Below are 20787 nucleotides of genomic sequence, written 5' to 3' on the forward strand. Positions count from 1 at the left end.
GAAAGTCTACACACCCCTGTTTTCAAATGCCAAGCTTCTGTCTTTAAAAAAAAAAACCTTTCCCCCCCATTAATGTGATCTAGAACCTTGAAATTCAGTTGCAAACCTAAAACTTTACAAGCGGGGGAAGTAAAAATAGTAAAAGATAATGCAGTTGCAAAAGTATACACACCCCAATGGCTAGCAGTGGCTGTGCTATTGAGCAACATTGGTATGACATGACTGAAAAGCGTCTACAGCGAGCACAGTTCTGAGGCGGGCGTGAACGTTTCTTTTTGTTGCCCCTTCTAGTCCGGAGGCTCCGAGCAGGAGCGTACCAAGAAGAAGCGGCGGGGGGACCGCTACTCGGTGCAGACCTCGCTCATCGTGGCGGCGCTAAAGAAGATGCTCCCCATCGGCCTCAACATGTGCTCACCCGCCGATCAGGAGCTCATCAACCTAGCCAAAATCAGATACTCGCTGGTACTGTCACACGTGGAATTTTTGATGGTCAGGTGGTGGAAATAATTATGCAAAAACTTTCTTCTCTCTTGTAGAAAGATACCGATGAAGAAGTGAGGGAGTTTCTACACAACAATTTTCATCTCCAAGGCAAAGTAAGTCAGTTAATGTCTGTCTAGGGCAGGGGTTTTTCACCACCATTATCCAAGAAGCAACTTGGGGACCACTGCTTTGGCCTGCAATGCCGTCTTGGACCACTAGAGGGCCACAGACTGTTGACAATCCCTGGTCTACGGTATACACATTAAGGTTGTGAACTGTGCAACTTGCAGGTGGAGGACCCGGCCATGCGCTGGCAGATGTCCCTCTACAAGGAGATGTCTGGGAAGGCGGAAGATGCCGAGGACCAAGAGAAGGTGGTCAAAAGGGTCCAAGAGGTGTCTGCTGTCCTCTACCACATTGAAGTGGTGAGCACCAAGATTACAAAAAATCTGCCGGGTAGATGTGCGTGAAGGAAAGCCTCGCTCTTCGTCTTCTAGACAGAGCATCCCTTCAAGTCCAAGAAGATGGTGTGGCACAAGTTGTTGTCCAAACAGCGGCGAAGAGCTGTGGTGGCCTGCTTCAGGATGACGCCCCTCTACAACATCCCCACGTAATTACTCCCCGACGACGGTCACTCTCATTCCGGGCTCGGCAAAATATTTTTTCCGCAGGCACCGAGCCACCAACATGTTTCTGGACGCCTACAAGCGCAACTGGCTGGAGACGGAGGGCTACTCCTTCGAGGACAAGATGATTGACGACTTATCGGTCTGTCCTCTTCCCCTTCTCGCCGTCTTTCCAAATAAACGTGAAGGTCTAACCCGTGTGTCCGTTTGATAGAAAGCCCTGGAGGAAGAGGAAGAGGAGGAAGAAGAGACCGAGACCAAGCCCGACCCGCTTCATCAGCTCATCCTGCATTTCAGCCGAACCGCTCTCACCGAGAAAACGTAAGAGCGGGCCGGCTACTTCTTCTCGTCCTCCTTTGAACCAAGACTCATTGATTATTTTTTTTTTTTTCCCGCCGCAGAAAACTGGATGTCGACCACCTCTATATGTCGTACGCTGACATCATGGCAAAGGTATGCAGAAAATCCAAAGAGTATCGCGGCACGTCTTTTCTCGCCTTATTCCCGTTTTGGTCTCGTTGCAGAGTTGCCATATGGGTGAGGATGACGAGGAGGGCGAACAGGAGGGGGAGGAGCCAGCCTTTGAGGTGCGGCAGACAGAGATGGTATGGGGGGACCAGGGGAAGGGGAGACAGGGGAGTCAGCGCAGAAGCAGCTCCCCGTGCCACCAGTGACCATACGGCATCAACACACTCGCACCTGCCCCCCCCCCCCAAACTCAGCACACCCCACAACAATCATTCGTCTTTTTTTTTTAATTATTATTTTTTTTAATCTTCGTGTGGTCTCTCTCACAACATATCCTGCGATGGCGGACTGAGCTGTGCATGCCTTTGGTGGATTCGGAACATCGCAGAGTTTTTATTTCCATCCCCCAAGTGGATCTCCCTGGCCCGACTCACCCCCTCCCCTACCTCTTTTACTCACCACCTTATTGGAACGTGTCTCACTTGATAACTAGGAAACTAACCGTGATATTGGTTTGATTTTGTTTGTCCCCCGATTCCAAAAATCAGCCTTTGTGATTGGATAATTGCATTTTAAACGATTTTTAGTTCGTTGCATTGTTCAGCCCTCGTGCATGGTCCCGCACACACTTCACATTATGTAATTGGAGAATAGATTCGGGACATTTACAAAGCAGGCAGGTGTGTGATAGGGAGGGACAGGATGGAAGTTGGGTGGGAGTGTGGGTGGGTTGTTGGATAAATGAGTCATGTGTTCCAGACTAGTCATGTGATTGACAATAGCCGCATTTGAATAATAGCACACAGGGATGCCTTGAAATACGAGTGACACGACACAACTAGCATAGCTGCTGTAAAAATTCATTCAGGCCAAGTCTGTAACAGCAAGAAAAAACAATAACTATTATTATTATTGTTATGCTAATATTGCAGGCTGATTTATACTGCCCCCATCTGGCCATGGTGTGCATAGCAGAAGGCACACATTACTATCTCAAGGCACCGCTGTACGTTAGGGCTGCTTTGAGTAGTGAAATATGACGCAAGAATGTTTTGAACTACCATATTTCCGCATATTGTGGCACAGGATCTTATTTTTTTATTATATAGGTATATATTATTTCTATATTTTTTAGTATGATATATATGACAAGCCTTTATTGGAGGTACAGCCACTATTTGAGGAACTATGATACGTTGACAGTACATCCAATTGACCTTAACAAGTTAAGAGGCTCATTTTTAACATTGAAGCACAATCATCAGATTTGACACAATGTCCCTTTTACTCCGCCAACGCTAATGAATGGTACAAATGTTGCACTAGCTTAAGTTGCACGCTCGAAAGGAGTTGTTGGGTGCTGCTCGGAGCTTGTGGAAGTTATCAAGCTGCTGGGATAGCTTCCGAAACTAATGCACACAGTAGAAGCGAGTGTGTGTGGTGCAATCTGCGTGGGCGTGGTTACAGCCGCTTCCCTCCTGCTCTCCTCCCCATCAGGAAAAGGAGATGGAGAAGCAGAGGCTCCTCTACCAGCAGTCCCGCCTGCACGGCCGCGGGGCCGCCGAGATGGTTCTGCAGATGATCAGCGCCTGCAAAGGTGGGCTGTCTCATGGGGCCTCCACATACAGTGGCGGTGCTAAGGGGGGGACGTGGGGGCACAGAATTAAAAGTTTAATGTGGGCATACAACTAAGTCAGTTTGTTCCAGGTGAGCCGGGAGTCATGGTTTCTTCCACTCTCAAACTGGGAATCTCCATCCTCAATGGAGGCAACTGCGACGTGCAGCAGGTCAGTCAATACCTAGCAAGCAGTCATGCCGCTCTAACTTTTTTTTTTAAGTCCAAAAATGCAACATCATAATAGAAAAGCAACGCTGTTATGGCATATCATAGTTTTTGATTTTTTTGTCTCCATGCAGAGAATGCTGGACTACCTGAAGGACAAAAAGGACGTGGGCTTCTTCCTGAGCGTGCAAGCTCTGATGCAAAGCTGCAGGTCTCCAACACATCCATGTTACTTTGACTATTTGTTGGAGCTCTCAGATGTGAAATTGATAAGTTGCAGCTCCATCAAAAATCCCCTGCTGGAATGTGTTGCTAAGCAAAACAGCAGCACAAATATGGTGAATTATTGTTTGACTGTGTGCGCTTTGTGAGCAGCGTTTTGGACCTGAATGCTTTCGAGAGACAGAACAAGGCCGAAGGACTCGGAATGGTGTCAGAAGAGGGCACCAGTGAGTACACGCGCACGAAAAATGACTTATGAAGGAAATATGACTCGGTGAGAATTCTCCGAGGTTTGTGCACTCACCGCATCTCTTGTCTTCTCTCTCCTCCCGTCGGCGCTGTCAGACAAGAAGCTCGAACGTGGTAAATGGGCGTCGCTAGTTTTGTTGCACGCTAGTCAATATTCTTTTCTCTCAAATCTGAGTCATTCAAGCAAATGCTCAAAAGTCGCTCAACGTGGTGTGTTCACTTGCATCCAATTTGTCCGTTTAGATGAGAAAGTGATGGCGGACGACGAGTTCACGTGCGACCTCTTCCGCTTCCTGCAGCTGCTCTGTGAGGGTCACAATAACGGTGAGTCAACATCTTGTCCAAATTCTGGATTGGAACTATTAAACAAAGTTGCCAGTTCCAATGTAATGTTTTTTTTTTTTATTATTATATTATTTTTTAATGGATTATTTCCATGGTCTTTTTGACACCTTTGACGAAATTGCATGTAAATAACTCCGAAAAACACAAAGTCAATCAATAAATGCATCTAAAGGTCATCTCCTGTCATTCACTAGACTTCCAGAACTACCTGAGGACCCAGACCGGCAGCACCACCACCATTAATGTCATCATTTGCACGGTGGACTACCTGCTACGACTACAGGTGAGCAGCCTGGATTAAGTTTTCTAAAATTCCCCCAAGGGGTAATTTTTTTTTTAAAGAGTGGGTAAAAAGGAAAAAATAAAAAATAAAGTAATACAAACAAAATCAATTAAATTGGAAATTTAAAATCTGAAAAACTGTCATGGTGTAATAAAAGAATTGTCGTCGGGCAGGAATCCATCAGTGACTTCTACTGGTACTACTCGGGCAAGGACATCATGGACGAGCCCGGCAAGAGGAACTTCTCCAAAGCCATGACTGTGGCCAAGCAAGTCTTCAACAGCTTAACCGAGTACATCCAGGTGACAAACATTCGCTGGTTGCAACATTCAAAAATGTTGCCGCTACACCTAAGCAGTTTATTAGGTGTCCGTTCTATGCCTGAGTATTTTTTAATTCCTAAATTTTTTTTTCATGTTATCAAAGCGTGTATGCAAATTCCTTTTTACTTTTTTTTTTCTTATTGAAGGCAGGTGTGTGTACTACTTTTGCCACAAGAGGTCAAAGTTCAAAAGTTGCGTTTTGTCTTTCAGGGTCCGTGCACGGGCAACCAGCAATCGTTGGCGCACAGCAGGCTGTGGGACGCCGTGGTGGGCTTCCTCCATGTCTTTGCTCACATGATGATGAAGCTGGCTCAGGTGAGACACGTCACGTATTCTTTTTCCTAATAACTGCGAACCTAGGATCGTTTTTGGAGGAACCTTTGGAAGGGCCTGGTGTCTTCATCTCCAAAGAATATTTTCTCGACTATTTGTTTTTCTCCGTGGTTCGGCTTCTCCTCAGGACTCGAGTCAAATCGGGCTGTTGAAGGAACTGTTGGATCTGCAGAAGGACATGGTGGTGATGCTTCTGTCTCTTCTGGAAGGTAAGAACTTTACGCTAAAGAGTCAATGAAAGCACATTGGCCTCTCCTCTGCGCTCCTTCCAGGCAACGTTGTGAACGGGACCATCGCCAAGCAGATGGTGGACATGCTGGTGGAGTCCTCCAGCAACGTGGAGATGATCCTCAAGTTCTTCGACATGTTCCTCAAGCTGAAGGACATCGTCGCATCCGACGCCTTCCGCGACTACGTTAGCGATCCGCGAGGGCTCATCTCCAAGAAGGACTTCTCCAAGGCCATGGACAGCCAGAAGCAGTACTCGCCCACGGAAATCCAGTTCCTCCTGTCCTGCTCGGAAGCCGACGAGAATGAAATGATCAACTTTGAGGAGTTCGCCGACCGCTTCCAGGAGCCGGCCAAGGACATTGGTTTCAACATCGCCGTCCTCCTCACCAACCTGTCCGAGCACGTGCCGCACGACACGCGGCTGCAGAACTTCTTGGAGCAGGCGGAGAGCGTGCTCAACTACTTCCGCCCCTTCCTGGGCCGCATCGAGATCATGGGCGCCAGCCGCAAGATCGAGCGAATCTACTTCGAGATCAGTGAGGCCAACCGCAACCAGTGGGAGATGCCGCAGGTGCGCGAGTCCAAGCGCCAGTTCATCTTCGACGTGGTCAACGAGGGCGGCGAGAGCGAGAAGATGGAGCTCTTTGTCAACTTCTGCGAGGACACCATCTTTGAAATGAACATCGCCGCCTCCATCTCCGAGCCCGAGGGAGACGGCCCCGAAGAGGAAGATGACGAGGAAGAGGAAGAAGAGGCGGCCAAAGAGGGCGACGGCGGCGAAGGCGAGGAAGGCAACGGCGAAACTCCGCCTCCGGAATCCGCCTCGGCCTTTGCCGACTTCCTGACCAGCGTGGTCAATTTCTTCAACATGTTCACCTTCCGTAACCTGCGGCGGCGTTACCGCAAGCTACGCAAGATGACGGTGAAGGAGATGGTGATCGGCCTGGCCACCTTCGTCTACACCGTCCTCATGGGCGTCCTGATGTTCGTCTACAGCGTCTGCAAGGGCTTCTTCATGCTCATTTGGAAAGTGCTCTTCGGCGGAGGCCTGGTGGAAGGCGCCAAGAAGATGACGGTGACCGAGATCCTGGCCAGCATGCCGGACCCAACGCAGGACGAAGTTCACGGCGACCTGCCGCCCGAACCGGGAGCAAGAGAGATTCAAGATGCGGAAGGAGCGGCTGACATGGATGCGGGAGGGGGCGAGGAAGAAGAGGAGGACGGCGAGGAACGGGAAGGGGGACGCTTGCCCGGTTTCAACGCTCCCGGCGGACTCGGAGACTTTGGGGAGACCACACCGGAAGAACCGCCCACTCCTGAGGGCACGCCGCTGCTCAAGAGGAAACCGGTACGTCAATGGAACAACTTTATTCGTATGACCTAGTTACATATGTATATATTTATACATATCTTATATGCGTCGGCTGCCGCAGTTGCCCGAAGAGGGTGAAGGTCAAGAAGAGGCAAAAGGAGAAATTGTCGAACCTGAAGAAGAGGCCCCTCCGGAGACAGAGAAAGCAGAGTGAGTTGTGGACCGATTGTGTCGGCCATTTTGTGCTGTAGATTTGGATTCAAGCTACATGCTGCTAGTGGCTAGCGAGTCTCATTTGTCGCCTTCGCAGCACCGAGGCCGACGAAAAGAAGCCCGAGAAGGTTGAGCCCGAGCCCGAGGTCAAGGAGGAAGAACCCGAGAAGCCGACGGTGAAGACAAAGGTGAAGGAGAAGAAAGCGGTAGAGGAAGGTTTTGAGTTGTGGAACGAACTGGAGGTCCAGAGGAATAAATTCATGGTGAGCAATTTACACTTCTCAAACGGGTTCTCGCATGCTCCTCCGCTCATGTCTCCTGAAATCTGCTTGCAGAACTACCTCTCTAGAAACTTCTACAACCTGCGCTTCCTGGCCCTCTTCATCGCTTTTGCCCTCAACTTCATCCTGCTCTTCTACAAGGTTTGCTTTTGGAGGACAGACTTGGAAAAAAAAATCATCCAACAAAATATCACGAGTCCGATGACCTCCTCAGGTGTCGGACAGCCCGCCAGGCGAGGAGGAATTCGAAGGATCGGGTCTTTTCGAGGGCGGCTCGGGACTGTTCGAAGGCTCCGGCGCTGATGAGGAAGGATCCGGTTTCGAAGACGGCGGCGAGGACGACGAAGACGAGGGCCCCCTGTACTACTTCCTGGAGGAGAGCACCGGGTACATGGAGCCGGCGTTGGCCTTCCTCAGCATCGTCCACACCATCATCTCCTTCCTCTGTATCATCGGCTACAATTGCCTCAAGGTGAAGAACTCTGTCCTCTCTTAGGCCACACCGATTAACCGGATAGCCCATTTAATCGATTCTTACAAAATGGAATATTATTTCTGGGGGATGTTTGAACGTCAATATCTTTGTCTTGTATTTTAATTTCAAAATCTGCCAATATTAAACAATCTAATATCGGCTGATTAAATTGACCGATTAACTGGTCGGGCACTACCCACGTGTATATATTGTTTATCCTCCATTTGAAATAACCTCGTCTCACCCTGCAGGTTCCTCTGGTTATCTTCAAGCGAGAAAAAGAGCTGGCCCGGAAACTGGAGTTCGACGGCGTTTACGTGACGGAGCAGCCGGAAGACGACGATATCAAGGGACAGTGGGACCGACTGGTGCTCAACACTCCGTAAGCGATTGTCTCACCCAACAAGATGGGTTGGGAATTTGACTCTGGCAAAAATCTAAATCCGTCTATTTCAGTAATGACATTATGTAGAAAATGTAAAATTGTCATTGAATATTTTCTGTGACTTCAGATCTTTCCCCAACAACTACTGGGACAAGTTTGTGAAAAGGAAGGTGAGTTCTTCCGACTGTTTTCATTGGAGACTGTCATCAAAAAGCATTTTCATTGGTTCATTTTGTTGTTGTTGTTGTTGTTAGGTGTTGGATAAATACGGCGACATCTACGGAAGGGAGAGGATCGCCGAGTTGCTGGGCATGGACTTGGCTTCCCTGGACGTCAGTGCCATGACGCACGACAAGAAGCCGGAGCCCGACAACTCAGTCTTCAGCTGGTATGTTTGCGGCCCACTTGACTTAAATTTGAACTTCTTCTTCTCACCTGCATATGTGACATTCTTTCTCTGCAGGATAACATCCATAGACATCAAGTACCAGATCTGGAAATTTGGTGTTGTGTTCACGGACAATGTGAGATCAGGAAACTAAAGCGTCTGTTTTGGAATCTATATCAGTGTCTGACTCTTTGGTCTCCTCGTAGACCTTCCTGTACCTGGTCTGGTACATGCTCATGTCCATGCTGGGCCACTATAACAACTTCTTCTTCGCCGCTCACCTGCTGGACATCGCCATGGGAGTCAAAACCCTGCGCACCATCCTGTCCTCGGTCACCCACAACGGAAAGCAGGTGAGCGCGACGTCAAAAAACAAAACCTGGAGCCTGTGGAAGACTTCTTGGGGTTGTGTCGTCCCTAGCTGATGATGACGGTGGGTCTGCTGGCCGTGGTGGTGTACCTCTACACCGTGGTGGCCTTCAACTTCTTCCGCAAGTTCTACAACAAGAGCGAGGACGAGGACGAGCCCGACATGAAGTGCGACGACATGATGACAGTGCGTAGTGCCAAAATGTCGTTTGATCATCATCGCCCGACTTTTAGTGTGGATGTAGATTAAGGCTCCTCCCCCTCCCTTGCAGTGCTACTTGTTCCACATGTACGTCGGCGTCCGGGCCGGCGGCGGCATCGGAGACGAGATCGAGGACCCGGCCGGAGACGAATACGAGCTCTACCGAGTGGTTTTCGATATCACCTTCTTCTTCTTTGTCATCGTCATCCTGCTGGCCATCATTCAGGGTACAAACTTGTGGCACTTTTCACACTGCACTTAGCAAGCCCATTCATTGAATGTTTAATTTCTGTGCCTTTTGCTTGACAAAAAAATGTCTTAGTGTTGATTTGGGACTGGCAGATTGTCATGTTGTTGTTTTGAGCAATTGTGGGCTTTCAGGTTTGATCATTGATGCTTTCGGCGAGCTGAGAGACCAGCAGGAGCAGGTCAGGGAGGACATGGAGGTGAGTTTCCCCGGTCGCAACGCTCGCTTCCCTTCGTCCGCGTTCTTCCCCTTTGACGTTCTCGTCTCTCGTCCCTCCCGCAGACAAAATGCTTCATCTGCGGGATCGGCAGCGACTATTTTGACACGACGCCCCATGGCTTTGAGACGCACACTTTAGAGGAACACAACTTGGCCAACTATATGTGAGCCTCTTTATTTTATTTTATTTTATTTTATTTTATTTTATTTTATTTTATTTTATTTTATTTTATTTTATTTTATTTTATTTTATTTTATTTTATTTTATTTTATTTTATTTTATTTTATTTTATTTTATTTTATTTTATTTTATTTTATTTTATTTTATTTTATTTTATTTTATTTTATACTTATGAGTCTTTGTTGTCTTGCAGGTTTTTCCTGATGTATCTCATCAACAAAGATGAAACGGAGCACACCGGCCAGGTCATGTCAAGTCTTTCCACTCGCTCTCACTTAAATCGAGAATTTTCAGACCAGCAACTGAATTTGGACCTGTCTTTTTATTTTCTTAGGAGTCGTACGTGTGGAAGATGTACCAGGAGCGCTGCTGGGACTTTTTCCCCGCCGGGGACTGCTTCCGAAAGCAGTATGAGGATCAGCTGGGGTAACACGGGTGACAAAGACGATTGGCCGATCGATCTGAATCGACAAGTCACACTATGCACACTTTAGCTGCGGCATCCAATTCGATCAAACGATAATCACGTGACGGGATTTTTTTCTAAATTGCCTTGCTTGTATAAACGTCGGCGTCACGGCTCGTCTCCACTCCGAACTGTGCCTGAACGCATCATGTTCATTGAACGGACTTTTAGTGCCTAGAGCAAAGTGGCTGCTTTCTTCGTTTTGTTTAGCTGAGAGGGAAGATGCTTTGTTTATCGCGGGAACGCTTACGAACCGTTTTAGCGCCATCTGGTGGCATCCGAGTGCCAAGTACGTAAGGTCGGCAAAGGTATGTTTAATATGTTTTGATGGAGGTCTGCATTTTTATTTTATTTTTATTATTTAAATAAAAGAGCATAATCTGGCTGCAATTTTGCAGACCGCCATTTTGAGAAGAAGACTCACGGAGGAATGAGCAGAGAATTATCAGCGTGCGACGCCATTCTGTATGTACAGACATTTTGAAGTCTTACCAATTTATTTATTGTTTCTCTGCCAACGACTGTTTTTGAACCTTCCAGCTAACGGCGAGCAGGAGCGAATGAATGTACGTATTTAAAAGCGGCCATTTTGAATAGGAAGCTTATTTTACATACGATATTTATTTTTTTCTTTGGAGGATTCCAACATGTCAGATGTTGTCTGTGATGTGCGTGTGTGTGTGTGTGTGACGCGTGGAGGAAGACGATTTTGGAGTGCGTGTTGACTCTCAGGTGTGAAGGCGCTGCCACACAGCATTTTTGGCGGCCTTCCAAGCCGACACGTTGACTGAACTCTGTTTTGCGCTCACAATAAATGGGTTCACTCAGCAACTATGCCAGCAAGTGTCCTCGTTCGTATACAAAATCGTACTTTCGGCTTGTAGCGAAATTTGAAACTTAGATGGAACACACAAGCAAGATAAGAGTTTTTGTGTTTGCCTTGGGTGGGCCACATTCCTGCACTGGAAGGAACCATTATGGGGTTATTTTTTTACAGCACCTTATAGTTCACACGGAATATTTATCTTCTGCCGGGTCAATGATTAATTCGTATCTCACGTCTCGGTTCTTTACTTCAGCCTATAGAGTATTCACATTAACAATGTAAAATTATTAGTTGTAATCAAGCCAGAGTTGATGGCAGATTTGTGACAAATTCAAAATCTGCAAGAGGTGCATGAATAAGAACGCTGTTTTAAACTAAAATGGCAACAACAAAAAGTGGCAAATTTAATCTAACCAATATTACGGGGCTTTTTTAAACTGATTGCAAAATCAAATAAAACTGAAGTCATAGTCAATTGATTCATTTTATTTGAGGCACAATTAAAATAAAATTTCAAAAATGTGTGTTTAGCACAAAAAAAACATAACTGTTTATAGTTTTTAATACATCATTGGAAAATTAATTATCATACTTAATGAAGAGTAAACGAATTAATTCAAAATCAGGTGCGGCCTTGCGGTGCAAACTTTAGCCCAGCCCTGCTCCAAAGTAAACAGCGCACGTCCTCCTTGGTCGCCCCTCCCTTCCGCCCGGTCGGTCGGTATAAAACATCCGGCAGCGACCTTTTCACCCGCCCTCTCGCACGTCTCAACGACCTCCACCATGTCCTTCTTGGCTCCTCCTGGTTACCAGCCTGTCTACTCCCCCGTGAGTATCCTCAATTTGACTTTTCTTTAAACACACTCTTGTCACAACAGGGTGTGCGGACTTATGCAAGCTCAGTTTATCTCTTATCAAAAACCTAAGGTGTGTAAACCTTTTGTATGCTTTCTCCAATGTTTTGTACAGAGCATTCCGTATCTGGGGCCCATCTACGGAGGTCTGCGGGAGGGAGCTTCCATCTACATCCAGGGCTCGGTTCCGGACAAAATTACCAGGTGAGTTCAGCTCACTGGCTTGTCACACCATGACTGGGTGGATCGGTTTTTTTTTCCCCATTGAAGGAAATGAAAGGAGCCTTTACGGCATGCTCCTCCCTTCTCAACGTGTGCGTGGTCATTAGCAGGCAGAGCAAACATAGCAAAGCACTTTTCCAGGTGGCCCAACCCAAACTGTACCCCCCCCCCCCCGAGCTCAATAATTGACGGACACCCGTCCGTCCGTCTCCATCAGGTTCTCTGTGAATCTGCTATGCGGACAGTCCGATTCCAGCGACGTGGCCCTGCACTTCAACCCACGCTTCGACGGCTGGGACAAGGTGGTCTTCAACAGCCGGCAGAACGCCGCGTGGGATGCGGAGGAGAAGATCCGTGACATGCCCTTCAGCAAGGGCAAGGCCTTCGAGATGGTCATCGTGTGCTCCCTGGAGGGCTACCAGGTCTGAGCGTTTTGGGCCGGCGTGGCCGTGACCTTTGACCTGACAGTAAATGTCTTGGCAGTTCAAAATTAATGGGAAGGACTTCTACACCTTCAAGCATCGCCTCCCTTTGGCCAGAGTGCGCGGCATGGAGATTGCAGGAGATGTTTCCATTCAGACCATTAACGTCATTGGGGTGAGATGAATTTCTCTTCGTTTACATCGATACTAATTGCAGTAAAACCTTTTTGTAATTCTTTTTTTAGGCTGGTGGCTCGGGAATGGGGGTAAGTCCATTAACATTACCTTTTTTTTTTTTTTTTCCCCTCACTGATTTAGTTTTTTTACTGCCATGGCATGAAATATCTTTCGAATTGAAATTTTTCCCACATGCAGCAGCAGGGAGGCGGCATGGGAGGCATGCCAGGATGCGGGGCTGCAGGCCCTGTGAGACATTTTCATTTATTCTTCATGTGATTATTCAACGATGCAGTCATGAAACACTTTTTTTCCAGATTGTGAAGGGTTAAGATTAATTTTATCATTTCAGTCGGGCGCTAAATCCTATTGCAGTGAATTAGTTTGATGCCAAAATAGATTTATTGTGATGCTTTTTCTTTCTGGCAGGGTGGCTATCCCGGGGGCATAGGAGGCATCATCGGGGTATTTATCTGTTTGACTATTTTTCAACCATTTGATTGCTAGACGTGTGTGCGTAGCCCACTTCATTAGGTACAACTCCTCAGTCAATTCTGTTCTTTTTTGCCCTATCAGGGTGGATTCCCAGGATCAAATCTACCGGTGAGGATATGTCTTATTATTGTTATTATTATTATTATTATTATTATTATTATGTTTACCTTATCTCTCATGTTAATTTTACTGCAGAGCATGAGCGGCCAGCCGATTTACAACCCTGTGAGTATTTATTGTAAACAAAAAAGTCAAAGCCCCCCCCCCCCCCCCCAAAAAAAAAACCTTAACCCCCAAAATAAATAAAAAATTAAATACCCTAATACATGTTAGTCTGGCCAGTTTTCTTGCAGTCCATCATGTGGTGTTGTCTGTGCTGTGCACCCGCAGCCGATCCCGTTCTCGGGCATGATTCCAGGAGGAATGTTCCCAAAGAGGACAGTCGTCATCCGAGGCATGGTTCCCCGCCATTCAAAGAGGTACATTTGCCGTCTTACCCAATTATTGTGGCAGATATGCTCGATAAAATCATCCAATTTGATCTAATTGGCCCAAAAATTATTAATTTACTAAAACTAATGTAGTTTTAACTATCTGTGCTAATGATGTGTAATGACAGGCAGGACGACTAAATTCTCTTCCACTAGAGGGCGGAAGACAATTGAGGCTGCAGATTTTTGCATCAATCATAACAATTTGGCTAGACGTGCAAATTGTCTTGTCTTAGGTTCAGCATTAACTTCATGGTGAGTAGATCTGGTGACGTCCCCTTCCATATGAACCCCCGCGTGAAGGACGATGTGGTGGTGCGCAACAACATGGAGGGTGGATGCTGGGGCCAAGAGGAACGCCAGCTTGGGGCCAACCCCTTCGAGGAGGGCCAGTACTTTGACGTGAGTATTTGGCAAAATCCGACTGGGGTGTTTCCGAGTCATAGCTTGTTAAATAAAAATGATCATGGTGTGGTCGATAGTGGAATTACACTTCATTTAACAGAAGAAAAACTGATTTTCCGTTTTTGTCAAGATGTCCATCCGTTGCGGAAGCGACCGCTTCAAGGTGTTCCTCAACGGGCATCCGCTGTTCGATTTCACTCACCGCACGCGCGCCGTCACCGAAATCGACAAGCTGGAGGTGGCGGGTGACGTGCAGATTTCCTACATCCACTTCTAAAAGCACGCTCGGTTTGTACTCAGCACCACACTTGTGCGGTATCTCCATGGTAACCAACATCAGGACCAAAGATTTATTTTTCGTTCAAAATACTGGAGATACTTTATCAAAGCTTGATTAATAAAACCAATGGAAAAAACGTCACTTGTAAAGTCAGAGTACCACTTTTCAACGGGAAGCCAAATATTCTTTGTGTCCACATTCTTTCATGATTGTGACAACAGTGAATAAACCAGGGAGCCCGTCATTTAGAATCTTTAATTTTATTGTATTATCAGTAGGATATATATATATATTAGCAAAATCTGCTAACTGCTATTTGACATTTTATTTTAAAATGCAATTTGAGAAACAGGACAACACAATGCTCGTTCACTCATCAGTCAGTGCCTGGAAAAGGCCACTAGGTGTCAGTATTGCTTTGCAAAAACTTTACTGTCCCCTCTATGTATGATAAGAGTAGTTGTACTTTGGAGTTTTGTGTTTCATTATACAGTAGTTAACTTAAATGTTGCACTCGCATGAGAGTGGCGAATGTTAAAATGTGACTTAAAACATTGCCTGTTTTACTTGACATTAAATAGTTTCCTGTGGGGGGTGGGGGGAAGGCAGGGGAATTGGATGTCATCGAGGTCAGGAGCTAAGTTTAGCCTGGGTTGTTATCAAGTCTTTGCCACATAGGGCACTTTTTTTTTTTTCTAAATCAAATCACTTGTGAGACATTTATTGGGAACGCAAGTTAAGTTTGAAAAGATGTTACAAGAGTTTTGGGATGTGTGGTGTGAAATAATGGATCTAAGAGACCAGCACTGAATATCAGACGAGGGATCAACTTATGGCAGAGAGGTTTTTTAAGTATAGACAAGATGTTGAGGGCTTCACTTGGGGTTTTTCACTATTTGGGTAGGGATCAGTCTCTACTCAATACGACAAACTAATAACCATTTAATGTACTCGGAAGGCTAGTGTTCATATTGAGAGATCAGATCCTGGAGATGTTACAGAACGAGCATACAAGGGCTTAAAGGTAAAGAAGATGGCGAGAGAGAAAGTCAAGGCAAAAACGCGAGAGGGGAAGTCAGCGTAGGTCGCTCTCCTCCTCCTGTATTGTCTTCTTGATGCGCAGGAGCATGGTGGTGAGCCATTGGTCAAGCCGTGAGATGGTGTCAAATTCCTTAACCTGTTCAAATTTGGGAAAAAAAAAAGATCAATCCATGAATAAAACACACTTTAGTTGAGACAAAGCTTATTATATAGTTAACAAAAAATAAAACAACTAAAATTGAAAAACAAAATAATTTCTTTGGGGGGGGAGATCTGAACCTATCTTACATTTATAAACCATAGGTGAAAAAAAAAATTAAAGCACTTAGAATGAAATAACCTTTATAACCCTGGCTGAGCCGCAAACGTGTCCACTCACCGAGTCGGTGTAGGCGTCCACGTTCTGTTCGTCATATGCGTCTAAGAGTTTCTGGTCAACAAAAAAACGGTGTCACAAATACAAAAAGTTCACGTTGCAATGACAAGCGTAGACAAAACTTACCTTTACCAGCTTGCACTCTCGAGAGTCGGAAAAGGCCGGGAACATTTCTTCATACTTCTGCACCGCCAGCTAAACGATGATTATTGTTAGTGTGACGGGAGGTTATACGCGTCGGGGCAGCCGCTACTCACTTTAGCGTTCAGCATGTCCACGCAGAAATGACAAAGCGCCGCCTTGAAGAAATGATCTTTGGCGCTGTATTTGAGCAGCGTGCTGTCCATGGCGTGAGTGGCCACCTTCAAACAACAATCGCAACGCTTCAGGGACTCAAACTCCCCCGCAAGTAAGTAAATGAGAGTTTCAATCTGACCTGCTCGTAGATTTCAATGGCTTTGGGGTACTGCTCCAGCTGGGCGGCATAGGTGGCGACCTTCAGGAGGCACTTGTTAGCCGAACTGTGAGAAGAAGCAAAGAGCTGCTCAGCAAAAAAAGGAACCTCATGAAGACAGACCGCTGTCTGGTTTTACAAGGGAATTTTTTCACCTGGTGGACTCTTCGCCTTTGTAATAATCTGCAGCTTGTTCGTAGTGGGCGATGGCCTGCGGCGAGAAAACACACCACGTTTGATTTACCCCAAACATGCACGAAAATGGTCCATTTTAATTCCATGCTTTGACTTGTGGCACCTTATCGATATCCACCATCTCTGTCTCGTAGATCTCAGCGATGCTAATGTGATGTTTGGCTGCAATAGTGAAGCGGCCCTGAAATGACCCAAATATATACATCAATCAATCACATACAAGCGGAACATCAAACAAGAAATCCAAACTCACCATGTCTGTATATATCTCAATTGCTCGGTTTAGACAGTTTATGGCCTCTGTTGAGACAGGAAAAAAAAAATCAAGAACATTCAACAACCACGATGTAATGAGATCCAATAGAGTCATCCCGTTTTACCTTGCGGGTCGGCTTTTTTGAAGGCGTTCCCGGCGTCTATGAAGTTGGTAGCTGCGTCGTGTTTGCTCTGCATCTGCAGGTGGAGGCGAGCCGCTTGGGAGAAGGCGTTTCCTGCCGCTGCAAAATAAAAAAAGGACATTCCATGTTTAATCAGAAATAGAGGAGCAGCGGACGAGTTGATAATCAGGTAAATCTACATACCACACCAGTTCTTGGCCATCTTGAACATGTTGGCGGCCCTCACGTACATGTCACAGGCCTCTTCCTGTTTGGAGGAGCCCCTGCGCGTGACACAAACTTAGTAATGTTTGTCGTTATCTTCTTCAACGGCTCGTAATTTCATATTAGATATTTTGCACATTTCTGTAGCATTGTCAAGACGTTTTGCATTTCTTTCTACGCACTTTTTTTTGTGTTGGTAAACATGCCATTTGGCATTTGGATAAATAAAACACAATTATAAAACATCATGTCATTATCAAATATTAGTACTCTTTATTGTCAAGTACTTATGGCTTGACACTACCACTGATACAAATATAAATGTTACTTGTAGTCGGGCTGAATAAAAATAGTATTGGTTCATCTATACTATATTCATTTGTATGTATATATTCTAAATGCGGATTTTGTTGTAGTTTCCCCCAGAACAATTTCATGCTATTCCCCTGGATGGCTGAAGGTCCATTCCTTCTTTCATTCATCTTCCGAACCGCAATCGGCCCTTGAACACGCCTGTTCATGTTCATGCAATAGAACAATTCAATCTGATTGGTTAACACGACTGTAAACAAATGTTGACCGGTGTTGTGGCCTGATACATCCTGACGACCTTCTCCAATAGATGGCGCAATCTGATTAATGTTATTCGGTTTATTAACGAAATAATTCATCATTCGCTATTCTTGTGATGAGCTTTTTGTAAACATAAACATCCTCGGAACAAAAAATTCACCATGTCGTGCATATTTGTCATTAGAATGCTCAATTCAGCGTATACGCACTTTTAAGTCCTAACCAGTCTTAACTACATAAGGCTCCTAAAATGGCCATCAACGACCAATGCACACATAATATATATACAGTAAGATGAATAGAGAGGGATTTAATCTGATACACTGGTCAAGTCTCGCCAGCTGCCTTTTCCGCTTAGTTGGCCCTTTAGCTAACGCGGCTACAGTGGTGCGACTCACCCGAAAAGCGCCCCTAAAAACGAGTGCGAGGACTTCAGCTTCTTTTCGGCCTCGGCCACCAAAGCCGCCGCTTCTTTCTCTTTACCGCTGTTGTCCATGTCGGTAGCGAGTCTCACGGTTTAAAGAGAGGAGATGACAAAAAGGCAAAAAGTCAACAAACTTGTAGCCTAAACCGCAGCCGTTGATTTGTCACTCGTCACCAGCTCCCTCGTCACGTGACATGGGTACGCCAGAAACACGAGAAACGCACTCCCTCGGTGCGTTCGCTGACTGTCCGTAAAACGGAGTTGTCAAAAAGACAATTTACGTATACGTCAATGGTTCTTCATTAATACTTCTTCATTGAGAGGTAGAAAGCAGAGGGAAGAATCCCTTGTCAGCTCCTTCACTTCCCGGACGTTGAAGGGATGCTACCAAGCATCACCTTTCAGACTTTAAACACTGCGTCAATACTTCTCTTGAAACTTTCCTCTGACTGGGCTGTGATACATGATTCGGGTAGGCGGTTCCAGCTATTAACTACACGGGTAGAGAGAGTGGCGTCACCATGGATGCGTAACCTCCTCGGTTTGTATAGCTTCAAACTGTGACCACGTGTCGATGTATCATTATTTAAGATGAAATACTCCCTCAGGTCTTCACCAAGTTCGCCTCGGAGAATGCGCCGGGTATATATCAGATCTCCTCGGTGACGACGGTAGGCCAGAGAGAAGAGATTCAGCTGTTCCAGTCGATCTTCGTAGGAAAGCTGGTGAAGTTTTGCAACTGTTTTCGTACCGCGACGTTGAACTCGCTCCAGCATATCGGATTCGTACTTGGTCAATGGGAATACTGCAGGCAGTCCGTACTCAAGAATGGGACGCACGTGAGAGATAAACAGGGGTCTGAAAATCGCAGGAGTCATACGGGCAAAAGACCGTCTGATGGATCCAAACATCCTGGTGGCAGCGGTGACCTTCTTCGTGGTGTCAAGACTAGTCTTTAGGTCTGACGACACTATGACACCAAGGTCCTTCTCACTTGTGGTGTTTTTAAGGAGATATCCTCCAATATGGTACGCCCCGAGTGGATTCTGAGTTCCCATGGAGAGCACTGAACATTTGGCATGGTTTATTGGAAGCAGCCATTTTTCCGTCCAACTTTGGAGCCTATCTAACACGTCTTGGAAACGGTCAGCATCCTCGACGCTAGTAACTTCAGCCCAAAGTTTTAAATCATCCGCGTACAGTAAACACTCAATGTTCAGTTCTTGCGGGAGATCGTTGACATAGAGCTTGAAGAGTTCGGGTCCAAGGACCGATCCTTGTGGCACTCCACTAGACATAAGCACAGGCGCTGAGTATGCGTCGTTGACTTTCACTCGCATATAACGTCCTTCCAGAAAGTCAGCAATCCAGGATAAGATCTTCCCAGTTACACCAACCCTTTGGAGTTTAAGCAGGAGACGCATGTGAGGTACTCTGTCAAAGGCTTTGCTAAAGTCCACGAAAATGACATCAAGGCATTTACCAGCGTCGACGGCAGCTACCCACTTCTCTCTGGCTACTAAGAGATTCGATACACAGGAACGTCCTTCCTGGAAACCATGCTGAGCAGCAGTTAGCACGTCAAGCTCGTTCAGGTGATTTTGTAGAGCCCGCTTTAGTAGTTTTTCCATGACCTTACAAACGATCGAGGTCAGACATATGGGTCTGTAATTTGTCGGATCATGGCGAGCTCCTCCCTTGAATATTGGTTTGACTGTGCCGATTTTCCAGTCGACAGGTAGACGTCCGGTTTCCAAGGAAAGCTGGAGTATGTGTCGGACGGGTTCTGCAATATGCTCGACAATAGTTCTGAGGAAAGCTGGGTGCATCTCATCTGGCCCAGGAGAGGAGTCCGGCCGTAACTCCAGAAGTGCTTTCATAACATTTTCTCGCTCAAATACAAGATGGTGGAAGCCTGAGTCAGGAACAGGAATATGGGAATCCAGGATCTGCGGCTCGACGGTATACACAGAGGCGTATTGTGAGCCGAGTGATTCAGCTTTTTCGGCATCCTGGAGAAGGAGATCCTCAGAACCCGGGGAACGAAGGGGAGGTATGCCGCTTCCTGCCTTGGTCCTTCTCTTCAAATAAGCGAACAGGAGCTTTGGGGAAGTCTTGGATGTCTCCGCCAGACGCAGTTCATATTCGGTTCGTTTTTTCCGCTTCATTTGTGTGCACCGATTTCGAACTATTTTGTAGCGATCATAGTCCACGGGAGATTGAGACAGTTTGAATCGATCCCATAGTTTACGACGACTTTTCAGCAAGAGTCTTAGTTCACCATCAAACCAAGGAGGACCTTTGGTGAAGGTTCGTTTCCGAGAAATTGGCACATGCTCCTCCACAAGAAGTTCAAGTTTGGAACGAAACAGGGTCCAGGCATCTTCGAGTTCGAGATGAGACGGAATACTCCAGTCTGTTTGAGCAGCAGCTTCCTGAAGAGTGGGTTGATTTGTACGCCAATAATTTCGACGAGGTCTACCAGAATCGTTAATTGATGCACAACCGCTCCAGTGAAAGGAAATTGTACAGTGATCACTTCTCCCGATTGGCAGCGAACATTGCAATTTGTCGATGTCAGTTGGGGACGCTGTTAAAACAAGATCCAGGATGTTTGAGGTTTGACCAGGAAACATACGGGTTGGAGACATGACATGCTGGGTCAAATTGCAGTCGAGGATTGTATCAAGCAGTTGGGCATCGAAAGTTCCTTGATCTAGGTTACAGTGGAGGCTGTCCCATTCAATAGCGGGCGCATTAAAGTCACCGACAATCAGACAGTCTCTGCCTCTCCCGTGACATCGAAGTTGATCTAGTAGCTCAAGCTCAGTTCCTTGAGCAGACGGGCTTCTATAGATGACGCCAA

At 46.3% G+C, this 20787-nt stretch overlaps 3 protein-coding genes across 7 annotated transcripts in view; 2 read left to right on the forward strand and 1 right to left on the reverse strand.

Moving 5' to 3' along the window:
- Positions 1–10918, forward strand: part of ryr1b (ryanodine receptor 1b (skeletal)) — a 35808-nt gene extending 24890 nt beyond the window's left edge. For 2 of the 5 annotated variants that reach the window (XM_061281767.1, XM_061281768.1), the window contains 34 exons: positions 292–462; positions 537–596; positions 774–908; positions 981–1093; positions 1155–1251; positions 1324–1430; positions 1511–1562; positions 1634–1696; positions 3075–3174; positions 3285–3364; positions 3495–3571; positions 3736–3809; positions 3928–3945; positions 4075–4155; positions 4371–4459; positions 4633–4761; positions 4993–5097; positions 5243–5324; positions 5388–6694; positions 6780–6868; positions 6969–7134; positions 7207–7293; positions 7367–7624; positions 7879–8009; positions 8140–8182; positions 8267–8400; positions 8476–8536; positions 8607–8753; positions 8822–8956; positions 9042–9198; positions 9353–9417; positions 9501–9601; positions 9812–9863; positions 9953–10918. In XM_061281767.1, coding sequence (XP_061137751.1) covers positions 292–462; positions 537–596; positions 774–908; positions 981–1093; positions 1155–1251; positions 1324–1430; positions 1511–1562; positions 1634–1696; positions 3075–3174; positions 3285–3364; positions 3495–3571; positions 3736–3809; positions 3928–3945; positions 4075–4155; positions 4371–4459; positions 4633–4761; positions 4993–5097; positions 5243–5324; positions 5388–6694; positions 6780–6868; positions 6969–7134; positions 7207–7293; positions 7367–7624; positions 7879–8009; positions 8140–8182; positions 8267–8400; positions 8476–8536; positions 8607–8753; positions 8822–8956; positions 9042–9198; positions 9353–9417; positions 9501–9601; positions 9812–9863; positions 9953–10048 — 4662 coding nt within the window. In that variant the 3' untranslated portion in view covers positions 10049–10918. Of the gene's footprint in view, positions 1–291; positions 463–536; positions 597–773; positions 909–980; positions 1094–1154; positions 1252–1323; positions 1431–1510; positions 1563–1633; positions 1715–3074; positions 3175–3284; positions 3365–3494; positions 3572–3735; positions 3810–3927; positions 3946–4074; positions 4156–4370; positions 4460–4632; positions 4762–4992; positions 5098–5242; positions 5325–5387; positions 6695–6779; positions 6869–6968; positions 7135–7206; positions 7294–7366; positions 7625–7878; positions 8010–8139; positions 8183–8266; positions 8537–8606; positions 8754–8821; positions 8957–9041; positions 9199–9352; positions 9418–9500; positions 9602–9811; positions 9864–9952 lie in introns of all 5 variants that reach the window. The other 3 variants (XM_061281766.1, XM_061281764.1, XM_061281765.1) reach the window with 3 other exon arrangements.
- Positions 10919–11050: 132 nt separating this feature from the next.
- Positions 11051–15304, forward strand: LOC133156048 (galectin-4-like). Its single transcript, XM_061281799.1, has 12 exons — positions 11051–11738; positions 11880–11968; positions 12204–12408; positions 12470–12583; positions 12654–12674; positions 12784–12834; positions 13015–13050; positions 13162–13188; positions 13276–13305; positions 13471–13559; positions 13808–13973; positions 14107–15304. The coding sequence occupies exons 1-12, from the start codon at positions 11694–11696 to the stop codon at positions 14251–14253; spliced, it is 1020 nt and encodes a 339-aa protein (XP_061137783.1). The 5' UTR covers positions 11051–11693; the 3' UTR covers positions 14254–15304.
- On the reverse strand, positions 14501–18129 carry napab (N-ethylmaleimide-sensitive factor attachment protein, alpha b). Its single transcript, XM_061281800.1, has 11 exons — positions 17896–18129; positions 16904–16983; positions 16703–16819; positions 16576–16622; positions 16426–16503; positions 16283–16338; positions 16110–16194; positions 15931–16035; positions 15800–15868; positions 15677–15727; positions 14501–15433 (listed from the first exon to the last, which is right to left on the reverse strand). The coding sequence occupies exons 1-11, from the start codon at positions 17991–17993 to the stop codon at positions 15332–15334; spliced, it is 888 nt and encodes a 295-aa protein (XP_061137784.1). The 5' UTR covers positions 17994–18129; the 3' UTR covers positions 14501–15331.
- Positions 18130–20787: the final 2658 nt, after the last annotated feature.

The sequence above is a fragment of the Syngnathus typhle genome, linkage group LG6 (genome assembly GCF_033458585.1).
Source record: "Syngnathus typhle isolate RoL2023-S1 ecotype Sweden linkage group LG6, RoL_Styp_1.0, whole genome shotgun sequence".
Taxonomy (NCBI): domain Eukaryota; kingdom Metazoa; phylum Chordata; class Actinopteri; order Syngnathiformes; family Syngnathidae; genus Syngnathus; species Syngnathus typhle.